General features: G+C 37.2%; 1 protein-coding gene across 1 annotated transcript in view; it reads left to right on the top strand.

Annotated features, from left to right (window-relative positions):
* Positions 1-15,608, top strand: part of SNX24 (sorting nexin 24) — a 157,562-nt gene that overhangs the window by 72,901 nt on the left and 69,053 nt on the right. The window contains exon 2 of the mRNA XM_019469550.2: positions 14,763-14,846. Coding sequence (XP_019325095.1) covers positions 14,763-14,846 — 84 coding nt within the window. The remainder of the gene's footprint in view (positions 1-14,762; positions 14,847-15,608) is intronic.

The raw sequence follows: 15,608 nt of genomic DNA, 5'->3' as shown, positions 1-15,608 counted from the left end.
AATAAACATTTTTAAAAATTTAACATTAAAAAATTAAAAATAAAATAAAAATAAGCATTTTTATATTGAGTATAGCTCACATAGTTTTTTATACTTTTCCTTTATAGTTTGTATCATACCTCATAATTATATATTGTTTTGACTCCTTTCTTAATTTCACTCTTTCTTCTATGTAGGCACCACAAAGGCTAGAATGATGGGTTTGGCTCACCACTGTTTCTGTAGTTAATGGATTGTGGGCTTTGGAACTCAGACTGTCTGAGTTTATAAATCCATTCCTAGTTCTGTGTCTTTAAGCTCTGAGCCTCTTTGTGGCTTGGTTTCCTCACATATGGAGTGGGAATAATACTGGTACCTACTTACCTCATAGGGTTTTATGTGGATTAAACCAGTTAATAAATGAAAGTGCCTGGAACACTGCATAATACATAGGAAGCACTCAAAAAATGGTAGGGTCGCCTGGCTGACTCAGTCTGTAGAGCATGCAACTCTTAATCTCAGGGTCATGCGTTCAAGCCCCGCAAGGGGAGTGGAGCCTATTTATAAATAAATAGCGACAATTAAAAAAGGTTAGCTGCTGCTGCCTTTGTTCTTAATATAGAGCATAGCGAAGGGCTTGGCACGTAGAGATGCACAATAAATATCTGGGGAAATTCATTAAATGAATTTTGTAAGAGCTTGATGTTCGTGTTAAAAAATTGAATAATAATCATTTATTACATTTACCCCAGTAGGACTTAAGAAGGCAGAAAGTAGATTAAATTTGTCTTCTCATTGTAAAAATAATATATGCATGCTATCAAGAAAAATGCAGATTGCAGGGAAAATCATGATAATTTGTAATTCAACCACTCTGGCATCATTTTGATTTCCTTTGTCATTTGTTCTGCAGATTTGAGAGTCAGCAGCTTTGTATAGATAAAATATTTTCTCCTGCTTTTCTAACTAGTATATATTGCAAATGCTTTCTTACAACATTGTGGTAGGTTCTTTTTGGTGATGATTTTCTCCTTAGAAAAAGTCCAGTTTGTTTGGGGCATATAATACATATTATATGACGTCAATAGGAATACATGTGGCAAAACTTAGAGAGTGTGACTGTACTTTAAGTAACATGATTATGCTGGGGTGCCTGGGTGGCTCAGTCGTTTAAGTGTCCGACTTCAGCACAGGTCATGATCTCGCAGTCCGTGAGTTCAAGCCCTGCGTCGGGCTCTGTGCTGACAGCTCAGATCCTGGAGCCTGCTTCGGATTCTGTATCTCCCTCTCTCTCTGCTCTTTCCCTACTCACACTCTGTCTGTCTGTCTCTCTCAAAAGTAAATAAACATTTAAAAAAAGTAATAATATTGTACCACGTAGATAGTCTGTTTAAGGGGAAGGTATGGAAGACAGCAATGCCTAAAATTCTGGAAGGCACTGGAATGGAGGCTGGATGGAGGCTAGGATGGGACTCCTTGGCCTGGAGGGCCTCCCTTGGAAGCATAAGCCCTAGGGTAGGTGATCCTGCTCTGTGTAGTTGGTGCCTGGGTGAGGGAGGATTTAGGAAGGCGTTGGCTGTCATTGGCTTGGGAAAGCTGTGGAAAACAGGATGGGTTGATGGGTTGGAGGCAGATCGAAGAGTTGCTTTTTGCAGAAGCCATGAGCTTGTGATGAGGCGAGGCAGTTTACAGATGAGTAATTTGGGAGAAGAATGATAGATTCTTTTTGTTCTGCTCTATGACAAGCTCTTTCAGGCACAGATCTCTTCCCCAAGCAGCCTGTGAGGAAGGCTGGCCTACATGCTCCTGGAAACCATCGTGTGCTTCCTGCTGGACACTTTGTTGCCCACTTCATAATTAGCAATTACCTGTTCCATTTCAGAGCATCTTACAGAGCACCAAGACATTTATTAGCCAACAAACGAATATAATTCGACATCATTTTGTCATTCCTGTTTTATTAACGGAGATACTATGGCTCCAGGGTATTTAGAGTTTGGCACAAGTTAGAAAGTAGTGCAGATAAAAGGTATCTGTTTTCATTCCTGCAAAGCAGGTTACAAAAGAGAACAAATAAAGCTCATAAAGCATCTGTCTTTCAGAATGCTTCATTGTTTACCACCATATTTGATGCATTACCACAACAATCAGGTAGGCAAAGGACCAGCACTATTTCCTTTTTACACAGTCTAAGTCAAAATTATATGCTGTTGAAACTAATGAAAAACTATGTTAGCCAATCAACATGTAATGACGTGATGTATTTGAGTGCACTTTTCCCCTCACCCTGAATTGACTGATTGGATTTACGGCATATAGATACAGCTTAAGAGGAAAAGAAAAATGAAGACTTCATAATCAATGTCTGTGGAACGTGCAACTCTTGATCTCAGGGTTGTGAGTTCAAGCCCCACGTTGGGTGTAGAGATTGCTTAAAAATAAATTCTTTGAAAACCTGTAATTCTATAAACACTGGAAAACTGAAGAAAAACCTTTCCTTTACAACCAGAGAGATTTAAAACTAAAACATTTAGCAGAGACTTTGTCATTATTAGGATATCTGAAAGTAATGTTTATACACAGAAAAACTTTCAATACTATAGGAACGTGTAAAAGGAAAAACGAAATGTGTCTAATACCTTCCAGAACCATAAGTTAGTTGGAAGGTTGCTGATTTGTTTTAAGCACCCAGACTCTGAATAATATATTCTATTATATATATAGATATTATACTATATATTATATATAATATAGATATTATATTATATAATATATAATATATAATATATATAATATATTAATATATATTTGCATATATTTATATAAATATATTTATATATTTTTATATATTTATATATATTTATATATAATATATAATTATATAATATATATAAATATGTATAATATATATTATATATAGTATATTAATATACTATATTATATAGTATATATATAGTATAATATATAGTATATATATAGTATAATATATAGTATATATATAGTATATATAGTGTATATATAGTATATATAGTGTATATATAGTATATATAGTATATATAGTGTATATATAGTATATATAGTATAATATAGTATATTAATATACTATATTATATAGTATATATAGTATAATATAGTATATTAATATACTATATTATATACTATATATAGTATAATATATATTATATATAGTATATTTTATATATAATATACATATTATATATATAATATACTATATATAATATAATATATTCTCTAGAATAATATATTCTATTTCTTGATGTCTGAATCTTAGAAAATCTCTAGTGTCCCTCCACTTTGAAATAGGAACTGAGTTCACCCACCCCTGTCATACCTCCCCTCCACACTCAGTTTCTACTATGTGTATGATTTTAATCTCATTATTAAAAAAATCAGTATCATGACTTATATTTATTAAACATAATAAACGTAACTTGAACCATTTTCTTCATCCACCAATTTTTAGCAATAGCCTTTGATTACCAATGATATAAGATGAAAATAATTTCGACCCTATTTGGTTTCCTTCCCCATTCACCTCTTATTTTCTGCTGGTTATGCCATTACTTTTTATACTGAAAAAAGTATTTATAGTCCGTTCTGTAAAAAGAATTGTGTTGTATAGATTGATTTTAAAAACTGAGCACAAGAGTTGATGTTCCTGATATTATAATTATATATGTGTGTGTACATATATTTGTTTATATTTTCACTTTGTAATCAAGTGTTTGGAACTGTGGAGGATGAAATGTTGTCTTATAAATTATGAAATCTGTACTGCTCACTGGAGAGTGTTCTAAACATTATTTCAAATAGCCACTCTTGTCTTTATCTCATGCGTATTACATTTATTTTGCTTTATATTTATTTTGCTTTATGTTTGGAACTTTACATTGTATACCATTTTATCTGGTTGGTTTTCTTGGAATTTTTAGGCAGCCTTTTTTTTTTTTCTTGGCAGAGAAAGGCAAATACTTTACACCATCCTGAAACCTTCTTAACTATGATTGATATTCATCATACCTGTTTTCTTCTTGAAGGCATGTTTCTTGGAGCCCTCTGGCTTCTTATTCTAATTTAAATATTTTGGGGGATACAGAGCTGCCATTTTAGGATTTTTCCACAATTAAAAAAATGTTTTCAATGTTTATTTATTTTTGAGAAAGAGAAAGAGAGAGAGAGAGAGAGAGAGAAAGTGGGGGAGGGGCAGAGAGAGAAGAGGACAGAGGATCTGAAGTGGGCTCTGTGCTGACCGCAGAAAGCCCAGTGTAGGACTTGAACTCATGAACTGTGAGATCATGACCTGAGCCGAAGTTGGACACTTAATTGACTCAGCCACCCAGGTGCCCCTCCACCATTTTATTCTAGGTTAGGGCCACAAGTTTTTTGGCTTTTCTTGAAAAAAACTCCATTTTTTTAAGTTTATTTATTTTTAGTAAAAAAATTTTTAATGTTACTTTTGAGAGAGAGAGGCACACACACACACACACACACACAGAGTGCAAGTGGGGGACGGGTAGAGAGAGAGGGAGACACTGAATCCGAAGCAGGCTCCAGGCTCTGAACTGTCAGCATAAAGCCCGACACGGGGCTTGAACTCACAGACCACGAAATCAGGACCTGAACCAGAGTCGGATGCTCAACCGACTGAGCCACCCAGGTACCCCAGGTTTATTCATTTATTTTGAGAGAGAGAGAGAGCAAGAGGGGCAGAGAGAGAGAATTCTAAGCAGGCCCCACACTGTCAGTGCATTGCCCGATGTAGGGCTTGAACTCATGAGCCATGAGATCATGACCTGAACTCAAACCAAGAGTCGGACACTTAACTGACTAAGCCACCCAGGTGGCCTGAAAAAAATTCCATTTTTAAGCAATAACATCAAAGAAAATCCCATCAGAATCTACATAATCCATAAAGTGCTCCTGTGTGTCTGAAAAGAGCACTTTACTTTCTTCTTGGTGGAGAATTTGCCTGGATGTGGAATTCTGTGGTAAAGATCATTCGCCATCAAACTTTGAAGGTATATGCCGCTAAACATTTGCACTGGGTTTTCTGTGGATTTCTGGAGGCTCTTTTGTTTCTCTGTGTACCAAGTACTTCAACCCCAAATGCTTTCTTTCTAGAAACAAGCAACAAAGTAACTTGTGAGAAAGCAGTCTCCATGTGGCCATGAAGCCGCCATGATGCTTCCTGCTGGAGAAGTCCTCAGCCTCCTCTGGATAGTGGCCACTTTATAATGTTGCCTTTCTCTACATTCATTTACTGTGTCCATGGATCATAGGCTCTGATGATGACAAAAACAATGGCTGGCCTTGTATATTACTTTTGACATATTTTTTGATATATACTTTGATGTGTATTTGTTATTTTATTATATATTATCTATTTTATATATCAAATATAAATTATATTTTAAAAATTTTAAATATGTTACATATATTTAAAACTATATTAACTATAAATGCATAAAAATAATTATATATATTAAATATGTAAAAATATATTACTTTCATATATTTTTGAGTTCTTAGTTTTGATTCATCTATCCCTTGACAATTCTACAGCTTTTTTTTAAATATTTTTTTATTTTTGAGAGAGAGAGAGAGAGAGACAGAGCACGAGTAGGGGAGGGGCAGAGAGAGAGGGAGACACAGAATCCAAAGCAGGCTCCAGGCTCCGAGCTGTCAGCACAGAGCACGACGCGGGGCCCGAACCCACAAACCATGAGATCATGACCTGAGCCAAAGTCAGACGCTTAACCGACTGAGCCACCCAGGCGCCCTGACAATTCTACATCTTCATTAATTTTTTCAAAAAGTATGGGTGGGCCGTTTGTTTTCTGAGTTTGCTCACAGCTAAGATGGCCTTTTTGTGCCTTTTCATGTGAATAATAATGTGTCTGACTTTGGCTCAGGTCAAGATCTTGGGTCTCTGGGTTCAAGCTCTGTGTGGGCTCTGTGCTGACAGCTCACAGCCTGGAGCCTGCTTTGGATTCTGTGTCTCCCTCTCTCTCTGACCTTTCCCAGCTCATGCTCTGTCTTGCTCTCTCTCTGTCTCTCTCTCAAAAAAAAATTAAAATAAAACGTTAAAAAATAATAATAATCCAGAGTAGGTAACTGTCTTATTTTTCCCTGGGATATGGTCATTTCTTTTGATCTTCCCAACTTAGGAAACTTAGACTTCCTTTGATTTGATATTTGCTTTTGCTGTAATTTTGCTTGTGTTTTTTTTTTCTTCTTTCTTTGGAGATTTTTCTTATTTTTGGGGGGGGTCTTTTTGGTATCATGAGTTTTCTTTGCAAAGAAGCATCATGTTTAAAAACATTTTTTTAATGTCTGCTTATTTATTTCTGAGACAGAGACAGATCATGAGTGGGAGAGGGGCAGAGAGAGAGGGGGAGACAGAATCTGAAGCAGGCTCCAGGCTCTGAGCTGTCAGCACAGAGCCAGATGAGGGGCTTGAATGCACAGACCGCGAGATCATGACCTGAGCCGAAGTTGGTTGCTCAACCTACCGAGCCACCCAGGGGCCCCAAGAAGCATTGTATTTAAAAACACACACACACATTTACTTATGCCCAACTCTTACAGCACTGTTTGATAGTGGCAATTATTTAGAGAATTCTTCTTATTCCTTAAGCAGTAGTTTATCTGAAACTGCATCTTTTTCTCAAAATACTTTAAAATGTATGAAATGTACATATTTTCAAAGGCATGAGAACAGTTATTAGCAGTTTTCTGCAGCCACATATAGTACAATTAAATTAATAATGTCTGTCACTTCATTACTGTGGCATCTTAGAGGAAATATGATTGAAGGTTCAGAATAAGAACAAATTAAATTTTTATACAAGCATTATTGAATTGTATACTTAGTCATTGAATGTCATAGTCATTTATAATTAGAGGGTTTAGTACCATCTTCCACTCATAAAAAACTGTCGCGTGAATTCATACCTGTTATAAGCCAGGCCCCCAACAGGCACACAATTAATGGCTTTTTTAGAGATGTAATTTTTTAAAGTTAATAACAACCTTTTAAATTTTATCTTTCTTGGGGTGCCAGTTGTGTCCGACTTCATCTTAGGTCATGACTTTGCTGTGCATGAGTTCAAGCCCTGTGTTGGGCTCTGTGCTGACAGCTCAGAGCCTGGAGCCTGCTTTGGATTCTGTGGCTCCCTCCCTTTCTGCTCCTCCCCAACTCATACTCTGTCTCTGTCTCTCTCAAAAATAAACATTAAAAAAAGAAAGCTTAAATTTATTTTTTCTTTCTTGCTCATTCAAGTCAAGAAAGAGAATATTTCAGAGCATCTGGGTGGTACAGTTGGTTAAGTGTCAGACTATTGATTTTGGTTCAAGTCATAATCTCGTGGTTCATGAGATCAAGCCCCTCATCGGGCTCTGCCCTGACAGTGTGGAGCTTGTTTGGGATTCTCTCTCTCCCTCTCTGTTCCTGCCCTGTTCACACATACAATCTCTCTCTAAAAATAAATAATGAAACATTAAAATATTTCAAACCCAGAGTTGACTTCAACCCTGAGTTAATATTTGGGCCATGTTTTTCTAACTGAGCAAGTATTAAAACATATAAAAGAAAAGTCATATTTTAAGCAGGTACTTGTCATTTGTGTGTATCTCATGTTCTCAGCATAACAATTTTTATTATTATTTTTTACATTTATATATTTTTGAGAGACAGAGCACAAGTGGGGGAGGGCAGAGAGAGGAGGAGACACAGAATCCGAAGCACGCTCCATGCTCTGAGCTGTCAGCACAGAACCCGACGTGGGGCTTGAACTCACAAACTGTAAGATCATGACCTGAGCCCAAGTTTGACGCTTAACTGACTGAGCCACCCAGGAGCCCATCAGCATAACAGTTTTGTAACCCAGACAATGTGGAACACTGGACTGTAAGCTTTATTTGTGTATACAGTCCCCATCTGTATTTGGAAGGTTTTAAGTTATTTATTAGATACTTTTAGCATGTTAAAGGAAAAGCTTTATTTTTGCTTTCATTGGAAGTGAATAACTTTGTAGAGTACAAATTTCTGAAGGCAAGAGACTGTTCAACCTGGAATATAGGTTAAGTCTTTCTTTAGCTTAAGTTTATTTTATTTCTTAAAATAAGTTCCTGGAAAATCGGGTGTACACCCAAATTTTGAAATATTTTATCCTTGACTTTAGTTTAATTTCAGAGATACTATCACAAAGGAAGAAAATTGCCTCTAACATGTAATCATACCATACTTAGGAATGGAAATAGTGTCTTTAAAGTTGTATCTACGTATTCCATATTCTCTATATATGTACATATAATATATATATGTATTATATGTATTCCATATATTCCATATCTTTTTAGCAGGTTTGTAACTTAGTAAATATAAGTGGGGGTAAATTTGGCAAAATTTTTGGTAATTTATCTTGTGTTCGTCTCTGTGTGTAAGTCTGTTTACCGAAATAAGGAATATATTAATACATATAAAATATATGTACATATGTTATAAAATGTATACGTATATTCCATATGTACATATATGTGTACATATATAATATACGCATATACATATAATGTGGATTATATAATGTTATATAACACATATATTTTATAGTATAGATACACATATAATGCATTCATTGTATATTATGTATTGTGTTATATATAATATGTATAATATATATGTACATGTATAGGTACATATATAATATATACATTATTTTATATATGTATACATATATGTACAAATATACCTAAACATATACTGCTGGCCCTTGAGCAACATGGGTCTGAACTGTGGGTCCACTTATATCTGGATTTTTTTTTAATAAATATAGTATAGTACTTTAAACATATTTGTTCTTCTTTATGATTTTCTTAACAACATATTCTTTTCTCTAGCTTACTTTATTATAAGAATACAGTGTATAATGTACACATAACATACAAAATATATGTTAATCAACTGTGTTATCAGGAAGGCTTCCAGTCAACAGTAGGCCATTCATAGTTAAGTTTTGGGGGAATCAGAAGTTATATAAGGTTTTTCTCTGCGTGGGGGGGAGAGGGCTGGTTCCCCTAGCCCCTGCACTGTTCAAGGGTCAACTGCATAAACATGCATAGAGACACACATATATAAACATAGACATATATAAACACAATAAATATGGGACAGAATAGTACAGTAACTTGTACTGTAACTTAGTACCTTATACTTTTAGGTAACTTAGTATCTACCTCAGGGTCCTAATTAAAGTATGGTAACAGTTGTACGTAGGAGTACTATGTAGCCATTAGAGAATTAGGTATTTCAAAATGTGCTGATAAGATGTTCAACATGTATTAAATAAATAAGGTAAAAAATAAGAATAGTGGAAGTAGTACAACTGTGTGATGGGGCTCCAGTGTGTAAGAGAATAAAACAACTTCTATATACATGGGTACCTACAGAGCTTATATGTATGCGGACAACTTCTGAAAGGATATTTGCGATCCCTCTTGAATTGGCAAGGACTTATAAAGTCTCTTCTGTAAGAAACTTGTACTTTTAAGTTTACAGTCTGAACTTTTTGAAAGTTTTCCCCCATCAGTACATTTTTTTTTTGTTTTTTTGTTTTTTTTTTTAGAAAAAACCATACACGCTAACATTTGGAACCACAGTATAAAGAGATCGAGGGGGTAGTGTGAGCACAGAGCCTGGTAGGAGGAGGTAATATAAAAAAAGCACCTTGTACTCTGCAGAGTTGTATGCTTTTTATATAGATCATTGGTCTGATTCCATTGACAGGGGCACAGCCTCCAAACAGTTGAGGGTAAAGACCTCAGGACACCACCATTCCTGTCCCTGCCAGGTGTCTTCACGTAGCACATATTTCTATGATGTTTAAAAACATGAGTATATGTGCATTGAATCACTCTTATTTGGTTATTTATAGAAATACTTGAGAAATTTGGTATCAGACTGACCTTTCTTTTCTACTTAATGTCTCTTTTTTTTTCCTCTGGCTGCTTTTCAGATTTTCTGTTTCTTACTGGGTTTAAAGAATTTGGTTATGATTTGCCTTAGATTTTTTATTTTTCACATGTTTCTTGTAGTTGGATCCATTGATCTTGTTGGGTCTTTGGGGCTATAGTTTCCATCCAATTTGGAAAATTTTGGGTCATGATTTCTTTAAATTCATTTGTCTTTTCCATCAGCCCTGTCTCCTCTCTCTCCTCTCCTGTGGGGACTCCTAGTATACATACATTCTGCTGTTTCAGGATGTTCCATGGTTTCCTGAAGCTTTGTTTGTTTTTTAGTTTTTTTCCCCTTCTCTTTTTCATTTGGCATAGTTGCTGTTGGTGGATCTTTAAGATCACTTACCTTTTCTTTTGCTATATCTAATCTGCTGTAAATCCCATCCATTGTATTTTTGTGATAATCACAGACATTGTTGATTTCATCAGTGGGACCCAGACTTGCTGTGTGTGTTTTTATTATCTTCCATGGATATGGTCAACCTTTCCTTTGGATACTTAAGTGTAAGAAATTACCTTCTAATAATGATTTTAATCCGTTTGTCTACTAATTTTATCACCTTTGTCATTTCTACATCAATTTCTCTTGATTGGTTTTTCTTATTATGATTGTATCTTCCTGCTTCTTTTTGATTGGATGCCAGGCACTGTAAATTCTATCTTGTTGGGTACTAGTATTTTTATATTCCTAAAAATATTCTTGAGCTTTGTCTTGGCATGTGGTTAAGTTACTTGGAAACAGTTCGTACTCTCTAGGCATTGCCTTTAATGTTGTTTTTTGGGATTTGTGTTTGTTTGTTTTATTTGTTTGTTTATTTATGCTGCACTAAAAGAGCCTTTAGTCTACAGTTAATTTTGTCCCACTGCTGAGGCAAGACCTTTTTGAGAACTCTAACTAGTGCCTCATGAATTATGAGGTTTTCTACCCTGACGTTTGGGAACAGGCTGTATGCCCAGTTGTCTGTCAGCTCTGAGCACTGTGTCTTCCCGTCCTTTGGTAAACGTGTCCAGTCCCTTGTGTTGGGGGGGATTCAGCTGAATGTTGGAGGGAGAGACCACTGGCAGGTCACCGGAGTCCTCTCTGTGCACCTCACTCTTGTCCAGCATCCTGTCCTCAGAACTTGCTTCCCCTCACACCCACCAACTGCACCCTAACTCAGGGGACCTCAGGGCTCTGTTTGGGGTAACCATAGGTCTCCTTTTTGTTTCTTTTGTGTCTCACTTTTCTTCATTTCCTCGTGTCTAATGTCTTGAGAGCCATCTTTTCCACATATTTTGCCCAGTTTTGAGTTGTTCCACGTGGGAGGGTCAATCTACTCCCTGTTACGCCTTCTTGAACAGAAGTGGAAATCACCCCGCCCTAGACTTTAACTTTAAAAAATTGCGGGAGAGGCGCCCGGGTGGCTCAGTCAGTTAAGCGTCTGACTTTGGCTCAGGTCATGATCTCATGGTTTGTGACTTCGAGCCCTGTGTCGGGCTCTGTGCTGACAGCTGAGAGCCTGGAGCTTGCTTTGGATTCTGGGTCTCTCTCTCTCTCCACCCCTCACTCGCTTCGGCTCTCTCAAAAATAAACATTAAAAACAATTTTTTTTTTTAATTTTTAAGCAGAAATTAAAAAAAAAAGTCCTTGTCCACCTACTCCTAGTCTGAAATTCCAGAGGCAGCCACATTTACCTTTTTCCTGGTATTTCTCTCCAGATGTTGTAGCTCTCACCTTTCTCAGAGCATGCTGTCTGAAACAGCACCCTGTTCAGTTGTGTCTCATTACCCTGATGCCTTGTTCTTCACGTGCTTATTTCCTGACCTCACCATATTCATTCATGTGTTTATAGTCAGCCTTCCTCACCAGATAGACTGTGTGTGCCATGAAGCCTGAGCTCCTGTCCCTTTTGTTCACTGCTGAATCCTCAGAGCCTAGAGCAACCCCTGGGTACATTGTAGTCCCTCAAGCCCCTCAGTAAATATCTGCTAAACACATGAGTGAATCAAACAAATCCTGTGCTTTTGCTTTCCCAGCCTCTGCCTGTGCTGTCCCAACCTTAGAGGCAGGTAACAGCCTTGAGGAGTTTGCCAGGAAAACAAAGCAGGGAAAAAGATTTTCCAGGCAGCAGGGACAACATGTATCAGAAACTCTTAAAAAAAAAAGGAGTGGGGTGGAGGGTGCTGCCATGGATTTCAAGAAAATAAGATTAAATAAAATTTTTTTAATGTTAATTTTTCAGAGATAGCGCATGCACACACACACACACACACACCTGCAAGTGGGGGAGGGGCAGAGAGAGAGGGAGACACAGAATCCCACACAGGCTCCAGGCTCCCAGCTGTCAGCACAGTGCCCGACCCAGGACTCGAACTCACAAACTACAACACCATGACCTGAGCCCAAGTCGGATGCTCAATTGACTTAGCTACCCAGGCGCCCGCAGAAAAATAAGATTTATGACATTGATGCCATTTCTTCACATCGTTCTGGAAATTCTGATTAACCAACTTCCTTTCCAAAATATTTTCCCAGAATTTAAAAGAAAAACCCCTAACAATATTAGGTATATTGTACATTTTTTTTAATGGCAACACGGTACAAATAGTGGCGTGAAAATGTACCACACACGGTGTCTGTGTGTGTGTGTGTGTGTGTGTCCACCCGCCCCGCCACCCACCCACACCGTCGCGCCCCCCTGGACTGACTGACTGAAAAGTAACTGTGGAACTTAGTAATGGAGCCGTCTGGTCGATAGAAGGGATGACATTCCATGAGGCAGCCACTGTGTGATGTGTCTTATCCCTGGCCTTCAAGAGGGGTGACCCTGAGGGCTGACCCAGTAGGTTGAGCCTTTCTGAGTCTTCAACACTCTCCTTCTGTGTATCCAGCAGCAAACATGCCAATTAAAGTGGTCTTTTTTGGTTTGGGTGTTCAAATTTTTGTTTCCATGCTGATTAGTTAACCTACAGTGCAATATTGGTTTCAGGAGTAAAATACAGTGATTCATCACTTCCATACAACACCCAGTGCTCATCACAAGTGCCCTCCTTAGTGCCCATCCCCCACCCACCTCCCTCCACCAACCCCTCAGTTCTTTATCTACCATGGTAGGTTTTGCGATGAAGCCTCATGTAACTGGACTCAGAATATAACTTCAATTGTCTCATGCAGTTCAGCAGATGGAAACTACTTTCATTGCCTCCACACTGTCCTGCTTTAACTCTGGGACCTGACACTAGAAAGGGATTCTGCATCCTATTAACCAAGCCCGGACATGGGAGCTGTGCTTCTTTTGTTTGTGTTTCTCAGGGTGTATTCCTCATCGGATTCCCGGCAGCATCTTTGAAGGAAAAGAATTTTCTTTATTGAATTAGTGACCAATTTTTTTTCTAAAAAAATAATATACATATATATGAGACTTTGAAGCATATGGATATGTTTTGAGAAGAAAATAGTTTCTGTTTTCACTAATTGACCAAAGAAAAGTATATTTGGGGAGGTTTCCTGAAAAACCAAATGTTACTATAAAATATTGATTAAATTCATAAATATTTACCATTTGCTTGATAAAAGCACGTTTCTTAAACGGAGTCAAAGAACAGACGACTTTGTTTCTGATTCGAAGAAGTACAAATATACAAATATTTTGTGTTTGGTGATTTAATTTTGTCTTTTCAAATAAGTAATACATATAAGGTAGAAATACAGAGCCAGAGGGGATCTGATTTCATAATCACGGCATTGTGACCTCATATTTCATGTGCTACTGTTAAGTAGTTTTCTTTAGGGTTAAAGTAAGCATGTTTTAACACTCTTTCGTGTCTTGTGACCTCAAGTTTAGCTTTTTCCAGAAGGGTGACTGAAAGAGGAAATAGGCTTACTAAGTAATTGAGCAGTGTTCCTTCATCTTGGTGTTGACCACATCTCGCTCAGCAGAACAGGAGTTCAAGACAAACTCTTGAAAATAACAGATCACCTTCTCTTCCATTCTTGCCAAGCATCCTTCCCCCACCCCACCTTAACATTGTGTTTTCATGAGGATTTCACAATATCTCTCATCCCTTGTTCCCAGTCTTGACCCCAATGACCTAAGAATCAAGAAAATGTCATGTTAGTGCCTACTAATTAGCGCACCCAGAGAGCCTTTTCTTCTGGCCTTTCAACCTTCTGGAGGTAGGAACGCAAGCTGTCACTGGCATCATGCAGGGAAAATGAGCCTTTACTACGTTTTCCCTGTTTTGCAAACAGCGGAATAAGCCCAGCTGAGGCTAGAGATGAATATGCAGGTTAGGAAGAAATTAACCTAAAATGCACTGCTGTTTGCCTGATTGTCTTCTAGGTGACACAGCATGGCCGGGCGTCGAAATACCCACCCGTAATGGAATGCTCCAGCCTGCTGTGTCTGCCAGACTCTCGCTGTCGTCACACAATTTGTTTCAATACCATCATACTCATTGGTGAAATAATTTTAAGGGAGGAATGTGCTCTGATTTAAAAAGTTTAAGGAGCATCCGAATGCATTTAAGTTTCTGTTGTTTTTAGACACGTTACAGGGAGACCTCACTTGGTACTAACTAAAGCATTTGGCTGGAATGCTCATTAATCAGTGCTGTTGGACCAGGGTCTCCTGAGCCTTCTGGGTTTTGGGGGCTCAGCTACTGTAATTAAAGGGATGAAATATATCATGGTCACAAACTTACCACATCAGACAACTGAGGGGTTTGAACTGGTGGAATTAATCTTTTTTTAAATTTCTTTTCTTTAGGTGTTTAAGATAGAAGTACTAATGAATGGAAGAAAACATTTTGTTGAAAAAAGGTACAGCGAATTTCATGCCTTGCACAAAAAGGTAACTTTTTTTCCCTTTTTCCTTGTATGTTAGATGCTGTAAGGTTAAGACTGTTCTCTGTGTTTTCTGAGAGCATTAACAGTTCCTGGAACAATACAGTTTCTTTTATCATGACTGAGGTTTTCTTTTAAAATAAATTATTCAGTCCCTTAAAGGTGTGCTTTTTTGAGTAAGTGGGTTTTCTGTTAAGGTCTTTTACATAAATGGATGTGAGGGTGTAAGCTCTTTGGGTGTTATGGGTTCACAAAGAATAAGACTGAGGCCTTATTTCATCCATGAAATACACTTAATGTGCTTTACAAAAAGGAAAGAAAGAAGCAAATGATGACTTTACAGGGAGAAATTTATTAAAATCAACTTACAGGTATCTGGAAAAGTAATATGCATGTCACATGTATCCAGGAGCATTTGGGGAAAATGTAAAAGGAGAACATGCCCAATCCTTTTGAATTGTAAAGGCCACTTTGTAAGATTGGCGTTCGAGTTCTTGGATTCATTTCATTAAAAGTCTGAGATAAAAGAAACAAGAATTCAAAAGGAATGGCTGAGTTTGGGGAGAAATGGTAAAGAATAGAAGAGTGAATACTTTTTATTTTCTGACAAAATTTAATGTTTTGCAGGCTAGAAATTATTTTTGGGGTGCTGACATTACCTTAATATATATGTGTGTGTATATATATATAGTGTGTGTGTCTATATATGTATACATGTATATATATGTATATATGAGTATATAAACACATGCATGAATATGCACACACA

Source organism: Panthera pardus, unplaced genomic scaffold (genome assembly GCF_024362965.1).
Source record: "Panthera pardus isolate Hobbes unplaced genomic scaffold, ASM2436296v1 HiC_scaffold_2, whole genome shotgun sequence".
Taxonomy (NCBI): domain Eukaryota; kingdom Metazoa; phylum Chordata; class Mammalia; order Carnivora; family Felidae; genus Panthera; species Panthera pardus.
The sequence above is the reverse complement of the archived record's forward strand: the minus strand, read 5'-3'. Positions and strand labels throughout refer to the sequence as shown.